The sequence below is a fragment of the Bos grunniens genome, chromosome 8 (genome assembly GCF_055505025.1).
Source record: "Bos grunniens cultivar Pamir isolate PY7600 chromosome 8, Bosgru_T2T1.0, whole genome shotgun sequence".
NCBI classification, from domain to species: Eukaryota; Metazoa; Chordata; class Mammalia; order Artiodactyla; family Bovidae; genus Bos; species Bos grunniens.
The window spans coordinates 94958305-94986289 of NC_141172.1; the positions used below are offsets into that span (position 1 = coordinate 94958305).

General features: G+C 38.9%; 1 protein-coding gene across 4 annotated transcripts in view; it reads left to right on the top strand.

Annotated features, from left to right (window-relative positions):
• The first annotated feature begins 551 nt into the window (after positions 1-551).
• Positions 552-27985, top strand: part of FKTN (fukutin) — a 59067-nt gene continuing 31633 nt past the window's right edge. For 2 of the 4 annotated variants that reach the window (XR_015132005.1, XM_086315793.1), the window contains exons 1-6: positions 1173-1732; positions 17023-17224; positions 17988-18047; positions 22779-22985; positions 26455-26732; positions 27408-27540. Coding sequence is in view for 3 of the 4 variants with exons in the window: in XM_086315793.1 (XP_086171919.1) it covers positions 17120-17224; positions 17988-18047; positions 22779-22985; positions 26455-26732; positions 27408-27540 (783 nt within the window). In the remaining variant the exon portion in view is untranslated. Of the gene's footprint in view, positions 1733-9062; positions 9184-17022; positions 17225-17987; positions 18048-22778; positions 22986-26454; positions 26733-27407; positions 27541-27985 lie in introns of those variants that run through there. The other 2 variants (XM_086315791.1, XM_086315792.1) reach the window with 2 other exon arrangements.

The following is a 27985-nucleotide window of genomic DNA, read 5'->3' on the forward strand; positions in this document are numbered from 1 at the left end:
CAGCTGAACTGAACTGAAGTTATTTTAACAGGAAGCTGGCCCCCACCTGATGAAAACTGCTGACCTTAAGCACATAGACCACACACTGGTTGAAAACAGATTGGTGATGCTGGAAACTTCCAAGAACGACATACAAGCTGGTCACGCACCCTGCTCCCTCCCTCACACTGCCTTTACAATATTTTTCTCCTAACTAGCAACTTGGAGATAGCCTTAGGACAGCAGTCCACCGTCTTCCCAGGTTGCAGGGCTCCTGAATAAAGCAAATTTTCCTTTTCCACTAACACTGGTCTTGAGTACTGGCCTTTTGAGCAGCAAGCAATGGAACTGGGGTTCAGTACTGGTGTTGTCTGGTTACATACAAAATAAATCAGTATGTACACAAAACTTCTGCAAGGAAAAGTAAGAAACTGATAAGGAACATAACCCTGGGAGGTGAGAAAGAAAAACACTTTTAATTTTATCCTTTTCAAAAAACAGTTCAGATTCCATGTGCATTATTGAGCATTTCATAATAGTAGTATTCTAGAATGCACAAAAATGTATATATCATGCATCAAGTTGGAAACCAAGTTAACCGACTAAAAATAACTCAGGGTGTAAGAAAATGTATATACAGTATTAGGTATTAATACAAAAATTGTTATACATACCAGCAGTACTACTATTATAAAATGCTGATTTCAAAATGAAAAAAAAAAAAGTTTAGCAAACTACTCAGATATATGAGGAGAGTATTTTCAGTTTTCATCCTGGGCTGATCATAGAAATTTTTGTAGAAAGAACTTAAAATTACAGTGATTAGTGCTTTTAGTTTTCAAAATTATGTCAAAACTGATTCATCTGTGTTCCTTTACAGTAATTCTTTGGATTACAGTTAAAAGTTCGTCCAGTCCGGCACTGAATGTGTATTTGCAGAATTTAACAGGAGTGTAACAGTTCGCTGGAGCTCGGATGTTCCCCAGGCACCTTAATAGCAATATTAACTCAGTTGTTTTCCACGTGGATCAGTGGTAAAGAATCCGCCAGAAGACTCAGGAGAGACGGGTTTGACCCTTGGGTGGCAAAGATACCCTGGAGGAGGAAATGGCAACCTACTCTAATATTCTCGCGGGAAATCCCACGGACAGAGGCGCCTGGCGGGCTACAATCCATGGGGTCGCAAAACAGTCGTACCAGAATTAGCGACTACACAGCTTAGCGACTGAGCACGACGATCGTTTCCCACTCCATCCCCCGTCTCACCCGACGGTACCGAAACCAGAATCTGGAGTTATTCTGAATCCCTCTGCAGAGCATACACACTAAAAAATTATTCGTTGCTTATCTGAAATTCATATTTAACTGGCGTCCTATATTTTATCTGGCAAACCCACACACTTTGGGGAACACAGCTCAGCGGGTGCCTCTCCAATTCTTGGACCACTTCCTAAAATCTCAGATCGCCTCTGTGCGCTGCTGTAGTAGTTACCTAGGCAAAAGATATTATAAAAAGAAAAAAAAAGCCTGGCTACGTAGCTTAATCCCCCAAACCAGAAAACTTCCGGGTTCAGTAACCTTCGGCCAGTGAGGAAGCGCCGGGAGTCTAGACCTGCCGGTGGCCAGTCTCCAGAACGTGCTTTACGCCTCAGGCACCAACCAGACCAGTGCGCACGACTCCGCGCTTGAAGGCCCCTTTTGCAGCAGTTGCTGTGAGTGCCGTAAAGCGGAGTTGCCGCCGCTGTTGGCTGAGGTAAGGTGTGAGAGGCGCTGCTTGGTCTCCAGGGATGGGCGGGCATCTCAGGAGGGTGTCGCCAGTGGCTCGGCTGCCGTCACTGGGCATTCGCCCAGCTCTCTGGGCACCTGCCCTGGCCAGGCAGGCCACAGGTTGAGCGCCCTCCGGGCTGGGAATACTCTGCGAGGCAGTCCACGAGCACCTCAGGGAGGTGTGCTCGGGCTCCTCCCCTCGCTGCCACGCTTCTAGTCGTGTTAGCCACTAAAATCCTCCTCCCGGGATAGGATCGGATTTGGACTCCATCGAGACCCTTGTAGGACCCAGTTGAGGTCGTGACGTTTGAGTAGGGTCGTGAGAGCCGTCTCCGGGTTTGGAAAAGGATCTAGGGGGAGGAGGAGAGCGTTGCACGTTATGGGGCCAATGTGTGTAAAAGTGTAGAAGCATGAAAGGAGCTCCCAAGTTTGGGCAGCTCTGCGTATTAGGGGAATGGCTGGAGGGATGGGTGCGGAGACGGGAAGCCAGGAACGTGGCGGGAGCTAACGCCGGGGCTCAACTGGCAAGGGCCTTGATGCCCATGAGGGAGTGTGGGGTGCTTCCGTGGGCAATGGGGGAGCTACGATAGCTTTCTAGAGAGGGGTATTTGAATTAGTCATCCCTTTCTCTCTTGCTTTCCCTCTGGGTTCAGCTTTCAGTTCAGTTGGAGCAGTGTTTACTGACGTGTCCATTTTGTGTGCTTGATAATGGGATGGACACTGCTGGCCGTGTAAATAAAGTTTCATATGGCACTGACATATGCCTTTTGTTTGCATTATCAACCGGGGGTGTCGGGAAAGATTGACCCGTAGAGAGCTGACGCAAGCTTTGGATAGGAATCTGGGGAATTGTGTTCAGATTTTGTCACCATCACCAGTTCTCAAGTAACACAAGAGAAGTCACTTCTCTCTGGGCCTCAGATTTCTCAGATTAAAAAGAGAACCTCGATGATATCAGGTTCTTTTTACTTTTGAAGATAGTAGGTTTCCAAAGAATAAGCTTCAGCCAAAATCACTGCAGATGGTGATTGCAGCCATGAAATTAAAAGACGCTTACTCCTTGGAAGGAAAGTTATGACCAACCTAGATAGCATATTGAAAAGCAGAGACATTACTTTGCCAACAAAGGTCCGTCTAGTCAAGGCGATGGTTTTTCCAGTGGTCATGTATGGATGTGAGAGTTGGACTATAAAGAAAGCTGAACACTGAAGAATTGATGCTTTTGAACTGTGGTATTGGAGAAGACTCTTGAGAGTCCCTTGGACTGCAGGGAGATCCAACTAGTCCATCCTAAAGGAAATCAGTTCTCAATATTCATGGAAGGACTGATGTTGAATCTGAAACTCCAATACTTTGGCCACCTGATGCAAAGAGCTGACTCATTTGAAAAGACCCTGATACTGGGAAAGATTGGGGGCAGGAGGAGAAGGGGACTACAGAGGATGAGATGGTTGGATGGCATCACCAACACAATGGACATGAGTTTGGGTGAACTCCAGGAGTTGGTGATGGACAGGGAGGCCTGGCGTGCTGCAATTCATGGGGTCACAAAGAGTCGGAGCGATTGTACTGAACTGAACTGTGAACAAATACAAAAGTGAGTGATGGAGCAGTGCATTAGAAATTGGGGAAAAAGAAGTCTGGGATTGGGCTGTACTTTGAGGATGGGTAGAGTTTGAGTCATCCAGAACTGTCTCTATCAAGCACCATAGATAAAGGTAGAGGCAGCAGGAATAAGCCTCTGGGAGGATAGAGGATTTGGGGAGGATGGCACTACATGTTGAAGGAACCTCAACTGAAAAGGAAGTGCAATGTGTTCTAAAAAGGAAGAAAAAGGGAGTGAGAGAAATGTCAACAATACATAGAACTTGATTTCTTGGGTCTAGGTGATTGATATTTTGAACCTGTGTTTCTAAAAAGTGAATTTAAGTGCTGTTGATAAAAATGAGAATTCTATCAAAATTCTAGGATGTGATAATGTATTGGGAGTACAGTGGTGCAGACTGTAGTTTTGTGTTGCTAATAACTAGCCTCTTGGGCTGTCATTTAATTCTAGATCCTATTCTCTTCTGTAAAATAATGTTGTTAGACTTAGTGGTCTCTCTTCTCTAAAACTTGTAAAATGTGAGTCTGTGACAATGGAGAACTGTTCTCCAGAATGGGGCAGAGAGATAGTTGATGGAGAATAAAAGGGTTAAATTTGAGGTGTAGGACATACAGTTAAATATTTAGATAGCTGGAGTTTAAGAAAGTTAAGTAGTAAGGTTTCCCTCTAGATTGAAAATGAGTTTGCTTTGAGGGAGAGACTGTAAAGAGTCACTATAGGATGTATGTGTAGATAGGAGACTAGAGAAATGATTGAAAGAGATGTATAGATCTCTATAAGCAAGGACTCCTTTTCAAAAAGGATTACATTTTGGGGGTCAACATTTTACTAAAATAATTTAACAGTATTTATAGTAAATATTAAGCAACCATTTCTGGGAACTCTGGTAGAAAATAAATAATTCAGATAGATACAGTCTCCACTGTCATTCTGATGTCTATTCAGAAGTAACATCATTTACATACTTATTTATTCAACAAATACTTATGTTTCATGCCTGCAATGTATAATGAAGGCAGATGTTGTTCCTGTTGTCCCTGCATGTAAAGGCTATCGTGTTCTAAATCAGTGCTTTTCAAATTTGAATGCACATATGAACCACCCGAGGATCTTAAAGTGTGGATTAAATATAGATTCTGAATCACTGGGTCTGCAGTAGGGCCTAAGAATTTTTGACACGCTCCAACGTGATGTTGATTTGTTGGTCTGAGGACCATACTTTTAAGTAGCAAAGATTTATTAATAATTTTGTTGTCTTTATGAAAATAATATGTGTTCATTATAAAAATATCAGGACAGTGTAGAAAAGCATAAAGAACAATGTAAAAATCACACTAATGTCCATACTTAGAAATGAGAATTATTGATATATTGGTGAACATACATCCAGATTTTATGTATGTACATGTATTCACACTTATATATTGTACTAAGTACTTGATGCATGCTGAGTCATGTGTTTGATCCTGTTAGCTTTATAGTTTTACTGAGATCAGTACCCAAACATCCTCAACCAAGCAGCTAAGTACTTGCATTTTTGGGGGAAAGACTTTACCCAGTTACAAATAACTTGGTTTAATGCTATTCTGTTACTCCAAAAATTGGGAGATATTAAAATAATGAAAGCTTGTGGTGTTGTAGGGGCTGTAATATTTGTTAACTGAGCCATAGAATGAGAGAACTTTTTTAAGTTTTTTTGAAAACTTAGTCATTTTTTTCTTCCCATTACAAAACCAATTGATATTCACATAGGATAAATAAAAAGGAAAAAGAAAAACACCTACAGTCCTCCCATCCCAAAGACAACCACTGTTCTTACTCTGGTGTGTATGCTACTAAGATAGCTCTTAAATGACCCATGAAAATGATGTATGTAAACTATGTTTGGGTCAAAAGAAATCCTTGGTTCCTCAACTTTCTGCTGCCTTTGCATAATCTTTCGTTTATACTATAGAGTCTTATAACAGGGAACAGCTTACAGGTTGCCTGGTGTCTGTAGGATGTACATAGGACCCAGTAATATTTGTGAACTTAATGGAAAAAAAGAATGAGGGAACAAACCAAACTGATCTGTGTGACATAAACTCTGGCTGTCACTCTTCACCTGCTGGTACTTGCATTCACCACTTATCTCAAATACTTTTGTACTGTTCTGGGGACACAGCTTTTCTAGGGTAATGGAAATCCATCATAAATCTTTTACAATCTATGTGTTTGAATTCTATTGTGGAAGAATATAGAATATGAAATACTGAGGAATATGGAAACATGACAGCCTCCTGTCTCAAGGAACTGTAACTGATTAAGACTGACTGCAGAAATAGTACAACTACAAGTGCTGTGTGGATGTAAATGAGGGGACCTTTAGTTATCGGACAGCAAAGGGAATTACTAGTAGACTAAAGGTCTCTAGTTTTTTGTCTACTAATTTTATTGCTAGCATTTATCATGTTAGAATTTGTCATGTTCTAGGTACTCTTCTGGAGAAGGCAATGGCACCCCACTCCAGTACTCTTGCCTGGAAAATCCCGTGGATGGAGGAGCCTGGAAGGCTGCAGTCCATGGGGTTGCTGAGGGACGGACATGACTGAGCAACTTCACTTTCACTTTTCACTTTCATGCATTGGAGAAGGAAATGGCAACCCACTCCAGTACTCCTGCCTGGAGAATCCCAGGGACGGCGGAGCCTGGTGGGCTGCCGTCTATGGGTTGCACAGGGTCGGACACAACTGAAGTGACTTAGCAGTAGCAGCAGCAGGTACTCTTCAGTGCTTTACATATCTTAATCTGACAGAACAGCCCTGTGAATTAAGTAAATTTATAGATCCATACTTTTTAAGATGGAGGCACAGAGAGATTAAATAACCTGCCTGCTGCTGCTGCTAAGTTGCTTCAGTCCATGGGGTCGCTAAGAGTCGGACACGACTGAGCGACTTCACTTTCACTTTTCACTTTGATGCATTGGAGAAGGAAATGGCAACCCACTCCAGTGTTCTTGCCTAGAGAATCCCAGGGACGGGGGAGCCTGGTGCGCTGCCGTCTATGGGGTCGCACAGAGTCAGACATGACTGAAGCAACTTAGCAGCAGCAGCAGCAGCAGTCTGTCTTCAGAGCCTATGGTCTTAACTACTCAAAAGACAGTGAGAGAGGCAGGGTGTGGGGGAGAAACTGTTACGCACAGAAGGAATAGCATAGACAAATGCACCAAGGTAAGAAGGCACTGTATCAGTGGGTTCACTTAGGGGATTAGTACTCAGTTAGCCGTGGAAGTCCTTAAAGCAGGGGAAAGTGACACAAAGTGTCACTGTAGAAATGACTGCACTTTGGTCCCTGAGATAAGTATATCAAGGAAAACCTAGTAGTAGAGTACAGATCTTCCTCAGTTTGATAAACTCATCATAAATTGAAAATGCATTTAATGTACCTAGCCTGCTGAACATCATAGCCTAGCCTAGCTTACTTTAAATGTCTTGGGGACACATATGTTAGCCTACACAGATGGGCATAATCATCTAATATGAAGCCTATTTTATAATAAAGTATTAAATATTTCAGATAATTTATTGAATACTACAAATGAAAAGCAGAATGGTCTGAAGTGTCAGTTGTTTACCTTGTGATCACATGGTTAGTTGGGAATTGTGCCTCACACTGCCACTGTCCAGCATCATGAGAGATTATGTGGGACCTATTGCTAGCTGCAGGAAAAAAATCAAAATTCAAACACCGTTTCTACTGAATGCTTGTCACTTTTGCCCCACTGTAAAGTCAAAAACTATAAGTCAAACTGTAAGTCAGGGACTATCTGTATTCATGTAGGAGGCTTTCTATTTAGGCAGAGTTAATAAGGCCTTGACAGTTGGCTAACTATACTGGAAATGGGAAAGAAATGACAGCTTTTAGAGGCACTGAGAAGAATGTATAGTTTGTTGACTCATTAAATAAGGAGTTAGAACTGTAAAAACTGTTTTGAACATAAATAATTGAGAAAATAGGGATACCATTAACAGAATAGAGGGGCAAGTCATGAAAAAAATCTGGCTTGAAGGTGGACAGTGCTGTTTAAGAGGACATCACCAGCAGTCTGGTAAAATATTTGTAGGCAATAGTCAGTAGACACGGGAAGTAAATCTAATTAAATGATTAGGAACAAGCAAATGTAAAGAGAACGTCCGTCCAGATTTCATATCAAACACAGAACAGCACACTTTGTAGGCAGTGCCACTTCCTTCACCCTTTTACTTTGCCCCCATAAATCAGTCCCCTCCTGTCTTCATTTTCTTTCTTATCTAGGTCTTTCATTTCAGACATTCTCTAAAAGCTCACTACTCCATAGTCATTCAGAAGGAGTTGCTGTGTATTTTGGATTTTTCTGGAGCATCAAATGGAGAAACTAATTTTTTAATCTTCCAGTGTCAGCATTTTGAGAGAGGTTATATTGCAAAGGGTTAAGAAGTGAATGAGTGGTAAGCAGATGAAGAGACTTCGTAAACCCTTACAGTCTAACCTTTGCTTCCGGGTTACTGACCATCTTGCAAAGTTAGCAATGAAAGAAAAAGAAGAGTATATTAGGACCAGCCGGTATTTAAGTAAGATGGATAGCATCTGTTGATACTGGTGTGTTTTTGGCTTAGAACAGCTGAAAATGTTGACTTTTTTCCCCATCTTCTCTCTAAATACATCTTAGAAGCATTTTCTCTTTATGTCTTCCAGTTTGCTACCTTATTTCAAAACAATGGCTTTGACTGTTTACACTACCCTCTTTCTTCTCTAATTTAGCCTCCTGTTTTATTTTGCAGTGCCGGATGTATTTGAATCTCAATTCTGTCACCACTATGCCTTCCTTGCATTTCTTAGTGTTTCTGAGTAAATTGGGTCTAGCAGCACTGAGGGCACCAGGCTAACATACGTCATCTACGAACCTAACTTCACTGCTAGGGCTGGTCATTTCTTGTTCAAGGGCCTCTGATATCAAGAGAGGTGATCCAGAAGGCACAAGTGGGGAGAAGTGGAATAAGAAAGTCAGACAGTATGACATTCTTTCAAACAGATCCCTATCAAAATAATCCTCAAAAGAGTAGTGGGGGACGGGTGTCAGGTTAAGGCAGATTCCAAAATTTTTCGTGCTATTACCATCAAAGAACAAGTGATAATGTGAAATGGCAATGGGAAGCTGAAAGAATATGAAATGCTGCTCTTGGTTGTAGTAAGAGCCTGAGAACTATCTTGAGCTTCCTATCCTATACATTTTTCCTTCAAATTTGTGTGCGACTGTCATCTACCACTAGTTTTTTCCAGCCTTTCTTGTGCCTTGATACAAATTGATAATAAAGAACAAAAGAAAGGGTAAAAGAATATGTTTGTTCTTGGCTGGAGGTGACAGTCTTGGTCTCTAGTTACCCAGGCTCAAAGACTGATAGGACTGATAACTCTGACACCTATAACCCATTAAAGGTTCAGTTGGGAAGCTGATCTGCCCATTCCTTTCTTCTTAATTGCCAAATCCTAGTTCATGCACTAGTTAGAGCCTGTTTCCAAGTCATCTAAGACTAATTCTGTGCTGTAGTATGAAAGTTGCTTAGTCATGTTTGACTCTTTGCGACCTCATGGACTATATAGTCTCCAGGCCAGAATACTGGAGTGGGTCACCTTTCCCTTCTCTGGGGGAACCTTTCCAATCCAGGGATCAAACCCAGGTCTCCCTCATTGCAGGTGGATTCTTTACCAGCTGAGCCACAGGGGAAGCCCAAGAATACTGGAGTGGGTAGCCTATCCCTTCTCCAGCGGATCTTCCAGAACTAGGAGTCGAACCGGGGTATCCTGCATTGCAGGTGGTTACTTACATATTAGCCTTCTCATATTTGCATTAGAACTGGAAGATACTTAGGTACTTAAACCTCATAACTTCCCTTAAAGTCCCCATTACATCTTCTTTTTTTTTTTTTTAAACATTTTCTGTCTCCTCCACCATCCCATCATTTAAATTTACTATCTGTGTAGTGTTCTTCTTTTCCATTAGACATGATATACTGCTTTCTTTATGAAGCTTTACCTAAGTATAAGTGAAAATACATTACTTGTCCTCCTCAGCATTTTTAATAGCTAAAATGTCACATGTAAAGAGAAATGTATACACAAATAATATTTTTCTTTTGGTTCTATGCTGTATTTCTCCATATGTTATTTTTAAATGTTTACTGTTCGGGAGTTAGAACTAAGTATGGGCATTAAACTCTAAAAATTCACTTTTTCATATTTCATATTCTGTTTTATTATAGAAGTTCCTGTAGGACAGAGAACTTTTTAAAATAAAACTTAAAAAAAATAGTTTTGTGTTCTCTTGAACATTGTGCAGTTGAGTATATTTAGATAGATATAAATAAAAAAAAGTATGCTAAAAGCATAAAGTATGCTAATACTTTTTTTATTTATAAGTATACTGCTACTGCTGCTGCTGCTGCTAAGTCGCTTCAGTCGTGTCCGACTCTGTGTGACCCCATAGATGGCAGCCCACCAGGCTCTGCCGTCCCTGGGATTCTCCAGGCAAGAACACTGGAGTGGGTTTCCATTTCCTTCTCCAATGCATGAAAGTGAAAAGTGAAAGTGAAATCTCTCAGTCATGTCCAACTCTTCGCAACCCCATGGACTACAGTCTACCAGGCTCCTCCACCCATAGGATTTTCCAGGCAAGAGTATTGGAGTGGGGTGCCATTGCCTTCTCAATAAGTATGCTAAATATACTCAAATAACTGCACAATGTTCAAAAGAACACAAAACTATTTTTTTTAAGTTTTATTATTTCTGGATATTAATTCAGTCATTTTTAGTGTGATAAGGGAGATGATTCATGTATTCTAATAACTGTAATGGAACAACAGACTGGTTCTAAATAGGAAAAGGAATACGTCAAGGCTGTATATTGTCACCCTGCTTATTTAACTTATATGCAGAGTACATCATGAGAAATGCTGGGCTGGAAGAAGCACAAGCTGGAATCAAGATTGCCGGGAGAAATATCAATAACCTCAGATATGCAGATGACACCACCCTTATGGCTGAAAGAGAATAGGAACTAAAAAGCCTCTTGATGAAAGTGAAAGAGGAGAGTGGAAAAAGTTGGCTTAAAGCTCAACATTCCGAAAACGAAGATCATGGCATCTGGTCCCATCACTTCATGGGAAATAGATGGGGAAACAGTGGAAACAGTGTCAGACTTTATTTTTTGGGGCTCCAAAATCACTGCAGGTGGTGACTGTAGCCATGAAATTAAAAGACGTTTCCTCCTTGGAAGAAAAGTTATGACCAACCTGGATAGCATATTGAAAAGCAGAGGCATTACTTTGCCAACAAAGGTCCGTCTAGTCAAGGCTATGGTTTTTCCTGTGGTCATGTATGGATGTGAGAGTTGGACTGTGAAGAAAGCTGAGCACCGAAGAATTGGTCATGTATGGATATGAGAGTTGGACTGTGAAGAAAGCTGAGCACCGAAGAATTGATGCTTTTGAACTGTGGTGTTGGAGAAGGCTCTTGAGAGTCCCTCGGACTGCAAGGAGATCCAACCAGTCCATTCTGAAGGAGATCAGCCCTGGGTGTTCTTTGGAGGGAATGACGCTAAAGCTGAAGCTCCAGTACCTTGGACACCTCATGCGAAGTGTTGACTCATTGGAAAAGACTCTGATGCTGGGAGGGATTGGGGGCAGGAGGAAAAGGGGATGACAGAGGATGAGATGGCTGGATGGCATCACCGACTTGATGGACATGAGTTTGAGTGAACTCCAGGAGTTGGTGATGGACAGGCAGGCCTGGCATGCTGTGATTCATGGGGTTGCAAAGAGTCGGACACGACTTAGCGACTGAACTGAACTGAACTGAATAACTGTATTTCAAAACAGAAAATAGTAAAAGCCTTAAGGTTAGTTTCCTCTCTTTGTGCTCCATAGTAGCCTATACTTACTCCTTCATAACCATTACACCGTGATAGTGTCTCTATATTTATCTCTAATACAGTCTAGCACAAACCAGAATAGTGTTTCTTAATAGATGTGAAGGTGGTAAGGATGGTGGTTGTGTGTTTTGGAAAATACTTCCCATGCTGTTCTTTAGGACTTCTTACCCTTCACCACCATCAATTACCATTCTTTTAAAAACTCTTATATACTCATCTCTAAAATCTTTGAAGATAGAGAACGCTATTTTACTTATTTTATCTTCAGGGCTTAGCATTTTGTTGGCATCTCTCCCTTTTAAGGTAGACAGTAAATATTTATTCCTTGAAAGAAGGTAAGACTAGGAATTTATAGCTGGAAGAGATTGCTTCTGACTTGGAAGAGCATGAAAGACTTCATAAAGGAAGGTCATTGAGAGGAGTTGTGTAAAGAGGTATAGAACTGGTTCTCTGGAAATAGGTGAGAATACTTCAGACAAGAGGAAATGAACAAAAGCAAAGAGATAGTAAAGTGTCGTGTGTATTCCAGGAATACTTGGGCAGAGACCATAGACTGTGTGAAGTGGGAGAAAGTCTAAAAAATTTGTCTTATGTTCAGTTAGATTGTGAATGGCCTTGAATGCTTCTGTATTTGATCCTTGAACAGTACAGTCAGGGGTGCCAAACGTCTGTCAACTGAAATAAAAACACACATCGTGAGAGCTGTGAGTTTCAGTTTTATGTGGGAGATGGTCTCAGATAGTTGTGAGTCATTTCTTAGAAGAGGAAGTAGATAGGGGAGGTCAATAGATACATAATTTTGCAAAGAGGTATGTGCACTCGTGCACACATCTCTGTAGAAGTTTACTCCTAGTCACAAGGAACATGTATCTCAGTTAATGATTTTAGTGCTTTTCTAAATATGGGAAGATGTAAGAGTCCAGGTTCATAAACTGTTCTCCTGAAATATTTCCAACTATCTAAAGGCCTGTTTTCCCAGAGGACAGAGTGCTTCATCCTGCCCTTCAGCCTGAATTCCTTTCACATATATTATAGGTTAGCAACTGCATTGGCTAAAGACTTGATTCTTGTAGAACTGGATGGTAGGCACCATCCTTTACACTGTCAAAAATCTACATGTAATAGAGTCAGCCCTCCATGTCTGCAGTTCCATATCTACAAATTAAGTCAACAGCAGATCGTGTAATACTGTAGTGTTTATTATTGAAAAAAAAATCTATGTGTAAGTGGGCTTGTGTAGTTCAAATCTGTGTTGTTCATGGGTCAAATTTATGTGAAACTTGAGCTTTACTTGTAGATGTTAAGGAACCATTGAAAAATTTTGATGATGTAATTTGATTCATTTATCAGCAGCTTTGTATGTCTGTCAGTGTAAGATTATGAGTAGGCAGAAAGTGGAACCTGGGACATCAATTAGAATTAAGACATTTGTACAATTAGAGTTTAAATTAGAATGGCAGTGAAGAAAGAAGAGGAAGTTGGTGCAAGAGATATTTTAGAGGTAAACTCAATAAGCCTTGGCCTCTTAAGTATAACATTACTCATTTTAAAGTGGTAATTCCATTCCTAATGACGAGATGGTTCTAGCAAAAAGGAATGTTTTGATGGGCTAATATTCTTATCTTGGCAGTTAGTTAAATTGGTTTGGCATTTACAGAAAATAAATAATGAAATAAAGTTAATTGGGTATCATCTTGATAATAAAAATGTAGTTGTGATTGATGATATATTTTGGAGATTTAGTTCATGTAAGAATTAATAGTAGGTTAGAGTTATGTCCAAAAAGAGAACAAGATATTAATTCTGACTTTATTTTTCTGTAGTGGTTTATATAGGTCTTTTATATTTTCTTCCCATTTTTTAATTCAAGCACAGGAAAGACTGGACTATAGCACACTCCAAGTGTTACTTTAGATTTTAGGAATCAGAGTACAATACATTGATGTACTTTTTAACACAGTTACAAAAAGCTGAGCTGAAATACTGAAAATAAAGACTGTTCCTTTTATTATCTTGTGAGCTATCCTTATCACAGTACATATTTGACTGTCTTATTTTAGGAGGTTTTAGCTGACAGCAGGACTGATACCATTATTAATATTGTTTGATGTTGCTAATCTTTAGTTTTAGGAGATAGAATATGATCATGATTTCTTCAGTTATCTGCTTGATGCATTATCTGTAAATCAAGTAGATTACTCACATCACTGGTGATATTTCTCTTAAGTAGTTTGTTGACTTTATGTAACATCATTGGATGTTTGCTATATATAGGCTTTCACTCTGGAAGCCCATTTGAATTGTTTCAAAATCCTACGAATTCTGATTTAAAGATGGCAGAGTAAAAACATTTGCCCTCTTCTATCTGAAATTACCCTGAAATAGCAAGGAAAATGAGAGACAGAGATGTATAGTTGACCTTTGAACAACACAAGTTTGAACTACAACGTGTGGATTTTTTTCAGTAGTAAATACTACAGTATTATATGACCCCTGGATAGTTGAATCCACAGATGCAAACCACATATATGAAGGAAATGCAGATACAAAGGAACTACGTATATATATATATATATATATATATATATATATGGAGGGCCAACTATAAGTTATATGCAGATTTTTAGCTGCATAAAATGTTGGCGCCCCTAACCCTGCATTGTTCAAGGGTCAGTTATAGTTACATCTTCAGTAGGACTAGAGTCCTGTATCCCAAATTGAAATATTTGAGAACTGTATGTCAAATGTAAGCAGGAAGAGATTAAAAGAGCATTCTGACAGAAAGAGATCTCAGGTAGAACTGACAGAGCAGTGAAAGATAGATCTGTTTACAGTGGTGTCGGCTGCATAGAAAGGCAGTAGGAGAAGCTTCCTTGGAATGTCTGGCAACATATTCTAGCAGGAAAGGAAGAACAAATGAGAAAGCACACAGATACACGACCTTTGCAGGAAGCGCTCTTTTGATGAGGCAAGAAATAATGGCTAAACATCTTTCTCTTCCTTGTTCTCACATACATTGTCTCTCTCGCACACACACATGCACAGGACACCCTGTGTCATAAAGAGCTCTCTTGTAGGCTAGAGAGACTATCTTCTAGTCCAGAACACAGGCTTAATTCTTCCTCCTACAATCCTCTTGCAAATAATTGGCCTGGGTGAAGCTCATTTCATTCAAAGATAAACAGTGATAAAAAGAAAACGAGTACAGTATCTACACAAGTGTTACAGAAAGAAAAGCAAAAAGAAATGGAAAAACATGTGATGAAGACCCACGAGAAAACTGTAGTGGCATAACAAATTTAAGGAGACAACCACTTCTTTAAGGGCTTCCCTGGTAGCTCAGCTGGTAAAGAATCTGCTTGCAATGTGGGAGACCTGGGTTTGATCCCTGGGTTGGGAAGATCCCCTGGAGGAGGGCATGGCAACCCACTCCAGTATTCTTACCTGGAGAATCCCATGGGCAGAGGAGCCTGGCAGGCTACAGTCCAGGGCGTTGCAAAGAGTTGGACACGACTTGAGTGACTAAGCACAACACAGCCACTTCTTTAAAATAATAGAGAAAGCTAACTGGCTAGGAAGAAATAGTAAGACAGTGGTAAATAATGAGTCATAATTTGGCAGAACTCAAGAAAGAAAAATAAAATCAGGAATAAAAAGCCGCATAGGAAACAGAAAAGAGAATTAATATTGTTGAAAACTCAGTAAGGGATATGACGACAGGCTTTTGAAAGTTGAGCAAAGTGAAATGGGAATGAAAGGAGATGAAACAAATGCTTAATTGTAGTTCTGGAAATAGAAATTCAACATTAGAACAGAAAAGTATTTAAAACACATAAGAAAACCTGTTGCAGAGAAAGAAATCTTGATTCTACAGATTGGAAGAGCACATAATGAAGAAAAACTAATAACAATCATTAATATCATTATATAACCTAGTTTTTAAAAAATTGTTTTTCAAAACTAAGGAATGTGTTCTTTATTCATGCATTAAAAAGATCATCTTGCCTGTAGTGCCAGGGAAAGGATCACATATTGTGAAGGGAGTATTTAGTATTGCAGGACAGTGGTACAAATCCTGTAAGTCATCAGAGGAAAGAGGGTGTGACCTCAAAGCCAAACTATTAGTTGACACCTGTTTTTGAACAACGCAAGAACTCAAGGTAAATAATGCCCATATTTTAAGGAGAAGATAAATATCAGCCATCTAATAGATGAACAGAGATGATACAGTGAAAGGACTGGCAGGGAAACATAGTAGGAATAAGATTTTAAAAACAGAGATTGGTATTTGAGAGTAAAAAAGAACTATAGCAAAGTGAGCTAATAAAAGTCAGGATTAAAAGGAGAGATGTAGAAGAGAACTAAAGCTGGAGAACTAAAGACAAAGTTTATGCATGAAGTAATAGAGGTATTAGTATACAGTTAACGGAGAAGGCAGTGGCACCCCTCTCCAGTACTGTTGCCTGGAAAATCGCATGGGCTGAGGAGCCTGGTAGGCTGCAGTCCATAGGGTCGCTAAGAGTCAGACACGACTGAGCGACTTCACTTTCACTTTTTACTTTCATGCATTGGAGAAGGAAATGGCAACCCACTCCAGTGTTCTTGCCTGGAGAATCCCAGGGACGGGGAAGCCTGGTGGGCTGCCGTCTATGGGGTTGCACAGAGTCGGACACGACTGAAGCGACTTAGCAGCAGCAGCAGCAGTATATAGTTAAAGGAATAAAGATAAACATTTGAAGAACCAAATGTTGTGTGTATGACCAAAAGCAAACAGTGAAGAGGAGGTAAGAAGAAATAGAACTGTATTAAATTACTTGTTCTAAGGGAATAGTCAGATGGGACCAAAGATGAACAGAAACTTTGAGGAATTCCCTGGTGACGCAGGGGACGTGGGTTCAGTCCCTGATCCACAAAGATTCCACATGCCACGGAGCAGCTAAGCCTGTGCACCACGACTGCTGAGGTCCCATTCTGGAACCTGCAAGCCACAACGAATGAGTCCCTGTGCCACAACTACTGAAGCCTGCACACCCTAGAGTCAGCAAGTCAAAACTACCGAGCCCATGCACCTAGAGCCTGTACTGCACGAGAGAAGCCACTGCACAGGAGAAGCCCACACATCGCAGCTAGAGAGTAGGCCCTGCCCTCCGCAACTAGAGAAAGCCCGTGTGCAGCAATGAAGACCCAGTGCAGCCAAAAACAAATAAAGTAGTGTGTACATGTTAAAGAACAAAATTTTTTATCATGGCTTTTTTTACACTTGCCAAAAACTGAAAATGTGTATGGGATATTTATAAAAACTGACCACAACCTACATCACATTAGACAACAGAGCTGTTACACAGGTGATGTTCCTTGACCAAAAGTTTATTTTTTCTTTGGCAGTGGCCTTAGTATGTGCATCAGCATCACCTGAGAATGTATCAGAATTGCAAACTCAGAGGCCTCACCCCGGTTCTACTAAATCAGAAACCCTGGGGGAGAATCCCTCCCATCTCTGTTGGTCAGTTTTTATGGATATCCCACTTAAGTTTATTTTTTGCAATTGTAAAGAATGCCATGATAAACATTTTTGTTCTTCCAGGTTTGGTCTTATATCTGATGATTTCTTTAGGATAGGACATTACCAAATCAAAGAATGTTCTGTTGAACTTTAGGTAACTTTTTCATGGTTAATAAAGTTGAAAAATTAAATATAGGCTTTTTTTTTTTTTTTGCTCTTCAGAAATATTTTTCACAGAAAACAAGATTATCTTTTTACTCCAAAAGATGAAACCAACTGGGTTACTTTCAAAAGACAACCAAGTGAGCACTGCAAACTGATGAGTAGAATCAGTAAGAACGTGATTTTGGTGGTTTTAACTTTGACAAGTTCTGCATTTCTGCTATTTCAGTTGTACTACTACAAGCACTATTTATCAGCAAAGGTAACATTTTTTTCCTTCTTTCTCATTATTAAACTTCATTATAGCTGTATATCTTCCTAACATACTTTACTTTTGCAGTACCTAAAATCAATCAGTTTTTAAAATCCTTGCAGAAATATTTCTTTGAAATTCTCCTCTTCATGGGCATGATAAGGAGCAATTCAGAATTGCAGTTAAAAATTATTATAATAACACACTAAAAGTCAGAGGTGCAAAGTTTCAGTGATGTTGAAATTTTCTGATAGAATTGTGTGAAAATTGTTATTTTTCCAAACATTTCATCACTCATTGGAAAGAGTTCAGTGATAAATAATTTTGATAAAATGTTAGACTTAGTTTAGTACAAAGTTGATTTTTAATATAGTGCCTAACAGGGAAGTATAGTGTTATAACTTACCTTTATTATAAACCTTTAGGCATAAAGATAAAGAGACAATGATTTAGAATCTAGTAGCTTCTGAAGATCTTATAAATATACTAATTCTAAAGAGATAGCAAAGAGTTTACTATTATTTGATGGAAGTTAATAGATTCTGAGATGTTGACGATATATGCCTGTTTAATAAATTAGAGCAGTCTCAATGTTGTCCATCTTGGGTAGTTATATAATTGTAGAATTCTTAGCTCATGACTGTATGTATTTAGATTATGCATTTTAATGATTATTAGCCAGTTACATAAGTTGAACCTCATACCTGCCCTAAATGTAATGTTAAGTGCTGGGCTTTGCATTTACTAACTTTTATTTTTGTTATCTTCTTAGAATGGATCTGGTTTATCAAAATCCAAAGGAAGCCGAATTGGATTTGATGGCATGCAGTGGGTATGTATGACAGTCGAAAAATTCTTCAATTGCCAAGTTCATTTAGTTCATTCACTTATATACTTAATAAGTATTTGTTGAATTATGACAGTTTTAATAGCTAGCTTGGTGGGAAGTGGGAGTAGGTGACAGAGGGCAAGGGGAAGACACTGTGCCACGTGCTTTTATGGAGTATCACGTTTAGTCCTTATAGACTTGATGCTGCTAATACATGTTTGTCCTCAGTTCACTTCAAAAGATTAAGGTTGGTTGGCTAATAAGTGATTCCAGATTCTAACTGCTTGCTTCCAAAATCCTATTCATTGAGTTGTGGTGCTTCCCCAAATGAATAAATATGTGAAGAGCAGAACTGAACCAAGAAAATACAAAGAATATTTGCAAAACATGTGTCTGACAAAAGGTTGATAATCAAGGATAAATAAAGAACTCCTGCAACTCAGTAATAGATTTTTTTGTTCATATTCTATCAAATTGAACAAGTGTCCTATTCCTGGTTTGCTGAGAGGTTTTTATCATGAAATAGGAATTGAATTTTGTCAAATTTTTTTTTTTGTGTTGAAATTCTCATAGAGGTTTCCTCCCTTTATTCTATTAATATGATTGATTAATTTTCAAATGCTGCCTTTCATTCGTGGGATAACGTATACTTGGTCATAGTATTTTCTTTTTTTTTAACTACAGGAATTAATTTTTTAGTATCCTGTTAAATGTCACTGCATCTGTGTTTATGAGGGACAGTGGTATATACTTTTATTTCTTTTTCTGTAATGTCTTTGTTAGGTTTTGCTATTAGGATTATACCGACCTCAAAATGAGTTTGAAGTATTTTCTCCTGCTCAGTTCGGAAACAGTTTTTGTATAATTGGCATTATTTCTTCCTTAAATCTTTGAATTCCCAGAATTCGCCAGGGAACCATCTTAGAGTTTTTTCTTGTTTTGATGGCAAGACTTTTTTTATACAACAAATTCAATTTTGTTAATAGTTATAAGGCAAGTCAGATTTCCTGTTTCATCTTCTGGTAGTTTTGTTAATTGTGTTTTTAAAGAAATTTATCCATTTCCTCTAAGTTACTGAATTTCACGGCATAGCATTGTTTATTCTAACTTTTTACTTAGTTGTCTCTCCCACTAAGAGGTAATAAACTCCTCTGGAGCAGAGATTATTACCTCTGGAGCAGAGATTATTATATTCTTGGTATTTGCATAATCAGTTCAGTTCAGTTCAATCTCTCAGTCGTGTCTAACTCTTTGCAACTCCATGAATCGCAGCACTCCAGACCTCCCTGTCCATCACCAACTCCCGGAGTTCACTCAGACTCATGTCCATCGAGTCAGTGATGCCATCCAGCCATCTCATCCTCTGTCGTCCCCTTCTCCTCCTGCCCCCAATCCCTCCCAGCATCAGAGTCTTTTCCAATGAGTCAACTCTTCACATGAGGTGGCCAAAGTACTGGAGTTTCAGCTTTAGCATCATTCCTTCCAAAGAAATCCCAGGGCTGATCTCCTTCAGAATGGACTGGTTGGATCTCCTTGCAGTCCAAGGGACTCTCAAGAATCTTCTCCAACATCACAGTTCAAAAGCATCAATTCTTCGGTGCTCAGCTTTCTTCACAGTCCAACACTCATACCATACATGACCACTGGAAAAACCATAGCCTTGACTAGACGGACCTTTGTTGGCAAAGTAATGTCTCTGCTTTTGAATATGCTATCTAGATTGGTCATAACTTTTCTTCCAAGGAGTAAGCGTCTTTTAATTTCATGGCTGCAGTCACCATCTGCAGTGATTTTGGAGCCCCCAAAAATAAAGTCTGACACTGTTTCCACTGTTTTCCCATCTATTTCCCATGAAGTGATGGGACCAGATGCCATGATCTTCGAATGTTGAGCTTTAAGCCAACTTTTTCACTCTCCATTTTCACTTTCATCAAGAGGCTTTTGAGTTCCTCTTCACTTTCTGCCATAGGGGTGGTGTCATCTGCAATCTGAGGTTATTGATATTTCTCCTGGCAGTCTTGATACCAGCTTGTGTTTTTTCCAGCCTAGCGTTTCTCATGATGTACTCTGCATAAAAGTTAAATAAGCAGGGTGACAATATACAGCCTTGACGTACTCCTTTTCCTATTTGGAACTAGTCTGTTGTTCCATGTCCAGTTCTAACTGCTGCTTCCTGACCTGCATACAGGTTTCTCAAGAGGCAGGTCAGGTGGTGTGGTATTCCCATCTCTTGAAGAATTTTCCACAGATTTTTGTGATACACACAGTCAAAGGCTTTGGCATAGTCAGTAAAGCAAAAATAGATGTTTTTCTGGAACTCTCTTGCTTTTTCTATGATCCAGCAGATGTTGGCAGTTTGATCTCTGGTTCCTCTGCCTTTTCTAAAACCAGCTTGAACAACTGGAAGTTCACAGTTCACGTATTGCTGAAACCTGGCTTGGAGAATTTTGAGCATTACTTTACTAGCGTGTGAGATGAGTGCAATTGTGCAGTAGTTTGAGCATTCTTTGGCATTGCCTTTCTTTGGGATTGGAATGAAAACTGACCTTTTCCAGTCCTGTGGCCACTGCTGAGTTTTCCAAATTTGCTGGCATATTGAGTGCAGCACTTTTACAGCATCAGCTTTCAAGATTTGAAATAGCTCAACTGGAATTCCATCGCCTCTACTAGCTTTGTTCGTAGTGATGCTTTCTAAGGCCCACTTGACTTCACATTCCAGGATGTCTGGCTCTAGGTGAGTGATCACACCATCGTGATTATCTGGGTCGTGAAGATCTTTTTTGTACAGTTCTTCTGTGTATTCCTGCCACCTCTTCTTATGTCTTCTGCTTCTGTTAGGTCAAAACAACAGAATGATCTCTGTTCGTTTCCAAGGCAAACCATTCAGTATTACAGTAATCGAAGTCTATGCCCCAACCAGTAATGCTGAAGAAGCTGAAGTTGAACTGTTCTTTGAAGACCTACAAGACCTTTTAGAACTAACACCCAAAGAAGATGTCCTTTTCATTATAGGGGACTGGAATGCAAAAGTAGGAAGTCAAGAAACACCTAGAGTAACAGGCAAATTTGGCCTTGGAATACGGAATGAAGCAGGGTGAAGACTAATAGAGTTTTGCCAAGAAAATGCACTGGTCATGGCAAACACTGTCTTCCAACAACACAAGAGAAGACTCTACATATGGACATCACCAGATGGTCAACACCGAAATCAGATTGATTATATTCTTTGCAGCCAAAGATGGAGAAGCTCTATACAATCAACAAAAACAAGACCAGGAGCTGACTGTGGCTCAGATCATGAACTCCGTATTGCCAAATTCAGACTTAAACTGAAGAAAGTAGGGAAAACCACTAGACCATTCAGGTATGACCTAAATCAAATCCCTTATGATTATACAGTGGAAGTGAGAAATAGATTTAAGGGCCTAGATCTGATAGATAGAATGCCTGATGAACTATGGAATGAGGTTCATGACATTGTACAGGGACAGGGATCAAGACCATCCCCATGGAAAAGCAATGCAAAAAAGCAAAATGGCTGTCTGGGGAGGCCTTACAAATAGCTGTGAAAAGAGAAGCGAAAAGCAAAGGAGAAAAGGAAAGATATAAGCATCTGAATGCAGAGTTCCAAAGAATAGCAAGAAGAGATAAGAAAGCCTTCCTCAGCGATCAATGCAAAGAAATAGAGGAAAACAACAGAATGGGAAAGACTAGAGATCTCTTCAAGAAAATTAGAGATACCAAGGAAACATTTCATGCAAAGATGGTATTTGCATAATACCCTACAGTAAAAACAAAGGATAAGAGACTGATTTCATACATTTTCTCACTTTTTTATCTTTATAATTCCTGATATTCTAATCTGTTTATTATCTTGTATATGTTTTTACAAGTATTTTCAGGTTTTTGTGAGTAATCATTCATCCTTAATTCCATGAAGCATCTTTTTTGATGGGCATACATCCCATTGAAGTCATTATTGCTTTCATTAACGTAGGCTTTTAAGCAACAATGTATGCTATTTATTTTGTTTTCTTGGCTACTCTTAGATATTGTTTACTCCTAAGTGTGATTATTTGGTTTCCATTCTGATTTCAAAATTTATTTTTTGCAGTAGAATGTTCTGCTTATTGCTCAGCAGAATCGTATTTTAAAATATCAGTATTACAGTATTATTAGAAAGTCAAACTGTGTACAGGAATGGTCAAGCAGACAGTGTATTTTAGTTTGTCTTTTGCTTGGCAAGATTATTAAGCAGTATTTCAAATATGAAGAAAAGTTCCACATACAATTGATTTTTGGTTTTGAAAATGTTGACATGACTAATATTTTAAAATTGAAAGACCTGGTATTTCCTCTCCAACTTTTGCTTGAAAAGATTTAGCTACTACCAAGGGAATAATTTGTAAGTCCAGAGTTGTCATCTCAGATACTGCTTCCTCTGTGAAGTTTTCGATATCCTTTTGATGTGCAGTTAATTAGTTGATTGCTGTTCTGTACTTATCTTATATTGTAAATATTTGTACGTTGTCCTCAGTAGACCATGAGCTTCTTGAGAGCAGGTACAGTGTATTATTTATTTGTGGGTTTTTTAATGTTAGCAAAGTAGTAAGCCTGGTATGTATTGAATAAGCACTCTATATGTATTCTTATAAAATTAATGAATAAAACTTAATGAGATAGATTATTGTATTGGTTTAGAAAAATTAAGGGAATTCTTTTCCTCTCAAACAGCGTGCAGTTAAAAAATTTATTATGCTAACATCCAGTCAAAATGTACCCGTGTTCCTTATTGATCCTTTGATTCTGGAATTGATTAATAAAAACTTTGAACAAGTCAAGAATACTTCTCATGCCTCCTCCACTTCAGAATGCAAGGTTTTCTGTGTTCCAAGAGACTTTACTACATTTGCACTACAGTATCAACTATGGAAGAATGAGGTAAGATGATTTGCTTTCAGGTAATGGAATGTGTCTTTTGTAAAACAATATAAGATTAAACCAATTTCAACTGTATTTAAAATTTTTTATAAAGACATAAATTATATCAGGAATATTTTCAGGTATAAATAACAAAACACAAGGCTGCTCTGTCTATGAGATTTCCCAGGCAAGAATACTAGAGTGGGTTGCCATTTCCTTCCCCAGGGAATCTTACTGACCCCAGTTATTGAATCCACATTTGCAATGGCAGGTGGATTCTTTACCACTCAGCCACCTGGGAAGCCCACAACTGGAAGTAGATTTGTGCAGTACAGCCTTTAGTTAGGCCTTTGCTGTGTTTGATGAGAGCAACTTCTTTGTTCTTGACTCTCCTCTGTCATGATTATGAAAAGGCAAGCCATTTCATAGTTCTTGCTGTTTTGTCTATCTCCTCACACTCGAGGTCTGATTCCTTTTCAAGTTCTGTCTGGCCTTTTAAATTTTTCCTAAATTTACCAATTTATAATGTTTTTATTTCATCCTGTACAGTAGATTTGTGCTCTGAATGGGCCACTCTTAGACTCAATCAGTACTTTCCACCTCTTAGGTTTATGAAGAAAGGAAATCCTACAGCAGTTAATTCTAATATAAGGAGAACCAAGGTAAAATTGTATTAGACAGGGTCAATTTAGTTTAGTCGCTCAGTCATGTCCGACTCTTTGCAACCCCAGGAAGCGCAGCACGCCAGGCCTCCCTGTCCATCACCAACTCCCGGAGTTCACCCAAACCCATGTCCATCGTGTCAGTGATGCCATCTACCATCTCATCCTCTGTCATCCCATTCTCCTGCCCTCAATCTTTCCCAGCATCAGGGTCTTTTTAAATAAGACAGCCCTTCGTATCAGGTGGCCAAAGTAATGGAGTTTCAGCTTCAACATCAGTCCTTCCAATGAACACCCAGGACTGATCTCCTTTAGGATGGACTGTTTGGATCTCCTTGCAGTCCAAGGGACTCTCAAGAGTCTTCTCCAACACCACAGTTCAAAAGCATCAATTCTTCGGCGCTCAGCTTTCTTTATAGTCAAACTCTCACATCCATACATGACTACTGGAAAAACCATAGCCTTGACTAGACGGACCTTTATTGGCAAAGTAATGTCTCTGCTTTTGAATATGCTCTCTAGGTTGGTCATAACTTTCCTTCCAAGGAGTAAGCGTCTTTTAATTTCATGGCTGCAGTCACCATCTGCAGTGATTTTGGAGCCCAGAAAACTAAAGTCAGCCACTGTTTCCACTGTTTTCCCATCTATTTCCCATGAAGTGATGGGACCAGATGCCATGATCTTCGTTTTCTGAATGTTGAGCTTTAAGCCAACTTTTTTACTCTCCTCTTCCACTTTCATCAAGAGGCTTTTTAGTTCCTCTTCACTTTCTCCCATAAGGGTGGTGTTATCTGCATATCTGAGGTTATTGATATTTCTCCCGGCAATCTTGATTCCAGCTTGTGCTTCTTCCAGCCCAGCGTTTCTCATGATGTACTCTGCATATAAGGTAAATAAGCAGGGTGACGATATACAGCCTTGACGTACTCCTTTTCCTATTTGGAACCAGTCTGTTGTTCCATGTCCAGTTCTAACTGTTGCTTCCTGACCTGCATATAGGTTTCTCAAGAGGCAGGTCAGGTGGTCTGGTATTCCCATCTCTTTCAGAATTTTCCACAGTTTAGACAGGGTAAGTTACATTAATTGCTGCTAAAAACAACCCTAAAATCTCATTGACTTAGTGCAAAAAAGGAGTAATTTTCTCTTGACAAAATCCAGTGTGAATATTCTTAGTCAAGGGTATTCCTGGATGACTTTCCTATAAGCAGTGCCCCAGGATGCAGGATGTTTCATTTGTGTGGCCTCCCTATCCCATAGTTCTTTGTTTCTCTACATGCAGATAAAAGAGAAAAAGCAGAGATCTTATGGGACATTGTAAGGCCAGGCCTAGAAGTGGTATCTGATGTTTCCATCCACATTTCCTTTGACCAAAACACAATTTCACTCTATATCCAGAAAGGGGAAGGCAATTGTAATTGATACTGGTTAGCATTCTGTACCAGAATGATCACTTTTTAGACATAGTTCCAACCTTTAATAACTTTAATGCCTGGTATTAACACTTAGAACTTTATTTTCCTTAACTGTAGATTAGGTGTAATGTCTTCCCTGTTGACCTCCCATAGTTTCTATGGACATTAGATGAAATAATTAATGTGAATAAGCTTCATACACATTATATAAATATAGACTTAAAGAGGTGGTGGTGTAGAGTAGAAAGAACTTTGTATTTGGTTACATAAGACCTAAATGCTGGCAGTAGCTTTGCCTCTTGTTAATTTTGTCTCTTTGGACTTATGTAAGTCTTTTTCTTTATGTACAATATCTGTGCTACTTACTCTTTAAGATCGATGTCATGAATTCAACCAGTCAGTGAAAGTCGCTCAGTCATGTCTGACTCTTTGCAACCCCATGGACTATACAGTCCATGGAATTCTCCAGGCCAGAATACTGGAGTGGGTAGCCTTTCTCTTCTCCGGGGGATCTTCTCAACCCAGCGATCAAACCCAGATCAAACCTGCATTGCAGGTGGATTCTTTACCACCTGAGCCATAAGGAAAGCCTAGGAATACTGGAGTGGGTAGCCTATCCTGTCAGGGGGAACTTCCTGACCCAGGAATCGAACCGGGGTCTCCTTCATTGCAGGTGGATTCTTTACCAACTGAGCTATCAGGGAAGCCATAGATGTTATATATAAATACAGTAATGTTTATAAAGGTTCTTTAAAAACTGTACATTTCTGTTCAAATGGGAGGTGTTCTTAATAATACTGTTTAACCATCCGTAGCACTGGTTGTTAGGATTAAAAATCTACCCTATAGGTTAATCTTTTTACGTGAGAGTTATACTATAACTAATAACTGTTTGAAATGTACTTTGCTTTATAGTATATCTTATTCTGTTTTCTAACGATGTATATTATGATAGACTTCTATTTTAGTAGCAGTTTGAGGCATTGGGATATAACTATGAGATGAGAAACCCTGCTCTTATGAAGCACTTTTGAAGATTATTAGAAGTTAAGTTGAGAATCACAGGTTTAATTTTAAGTCCTTACATTAGCATTTACTTTGGAGATGCTAACCAGAGAACACTATAGTGCATGGACATTCTCATTCCAAGGGAGAAATTTGTATTGATTTTCATAAAGAGAGTCTTTGAACATGTCTTCCATGCTCTTTGGTTTCTCTTTTTGATGCTTTCCTTAATTCTCTCACCACCACCTTTCCTTCTCCACCTTCATTTTTTAATCTTCAGGCAAAGAGCAGATTAGGACAATAATACAGAAGACTTAATTCAGTATTAAGAGTAACTTTAATTTTGCTACTAGTATTTATTTTAAATATTCAAACATTTAAAATATTTAAATGTTTCTTTTGTTTTAGGAAGGCTGGTTTTGGATAGCTGAAAATATGGGATTTCAGTGCCTGAAGATCGAGAGCAAAGACCCCCGGCTGGATTGGATAGACTCACTTTCTGGAACTGAAATCCCCCTGCACTACATCTGCAAATTGGCCAGTCATGCCATCCACTTGGTGGTCTTTCATGAGAGGAGTGGCAACTACCTCTGGCATGGCCATCTACGGCTGAAAGGACATGTCGACAGGAAGTTTGTTCCTTTTCGAAAGTTACAGTTTGGTCGTTATCCTGGAGCTTTTGACAGGTAAATTCGGGGTCTAAAGGGAATACGTGAAACCTACCTTGTTCAGTCATGAATTCTTATTCTCTTTTTCACATTTAGTATAAAACTTAAAATGTATTTCATACAAATAAGTTTTGAAATGTAAATATTCAACAAGAAGCAACTCATGTACATATACTCCAGGAAATATGTATCAGAATGTTCATAGCAACATTATTCTCAGTGCCCCAAACAAAATGTGGTGTGTGTACACAATGAAGAACCATGGGGCAGGGAAATGAAGAAGCTCTTAACTCATGCTCTGTGTAGCAACAAGATGAATCCTACAATGCTCAGTGACAGAAGTGAGGCATAAAAGAATACAAATCTTATTATATTTGTAAAGAGATCAGACACAGGATAAAGTATGTTTATAGATATATACTTATAAGTAAAAGTGTTCAGAATGTAAAAACTTCCAGTTATGAGATAAGTTCTTGGGATATAATATACAGTATGATGACTATAGTTAATTAACATTGCTGTATTATATATTTGACAGTTGCTAAAAGAGTAGATCTTTAAAAATGATACCTTATATGCTTGATCTTTAGCTATTTTGCTTATGTTGTATTTTTTTTTTTATGAATGTACTTTGAAGAGGCTGCCAGTTTTCTGAATTAAGTCCTTGTAATAAGTCTTAATTTTTGTTTTCAGGCCAGAGTTACAACAAATTACTGTTGATGGATTAGATGTTCTCATTCCAAAAGATCCAATGCACTTTCTAGAAGAAATACCACACTCTAGATTTATTGAGTGTAGGTATAAAGAAGCTCGAGCATTCTTTCAGGTTAGAGTTAACCAAATATTGTACTTTACAATTTAAAGGAAATATGTTTATTTTTAGTATTTACCAGTTGAGGTGGGGGGAGGATAAAAAGAGACTTAGGTAAGAAAACGTCTTTTCTGATTTGTCTGTTTCCTTCTAGATTGTTTAAATTTTTTAAGTAGATTAAACATTAACCTTAAGGAACAATTTATTCCCCAGTTGAATGGTTTGATATTTACGGAGACCTTATTTTATTTGGATAGACATTGACAGGTTCAGCACTGGCCTCTGCTTTTAGTTAGGATTGCCCACAAACTTTATAAAGATGGTACATTCTGTTCTTAAAGCAATCCAAGTAGGATCAAACCATGTAAAATACATACTTCATAGAAAATACAGTTTTTCTCAGAGGGTTGGCACTGAATATGAATTTTTTGTGTTTATGAAGGTCTTTCAAGATAAATGC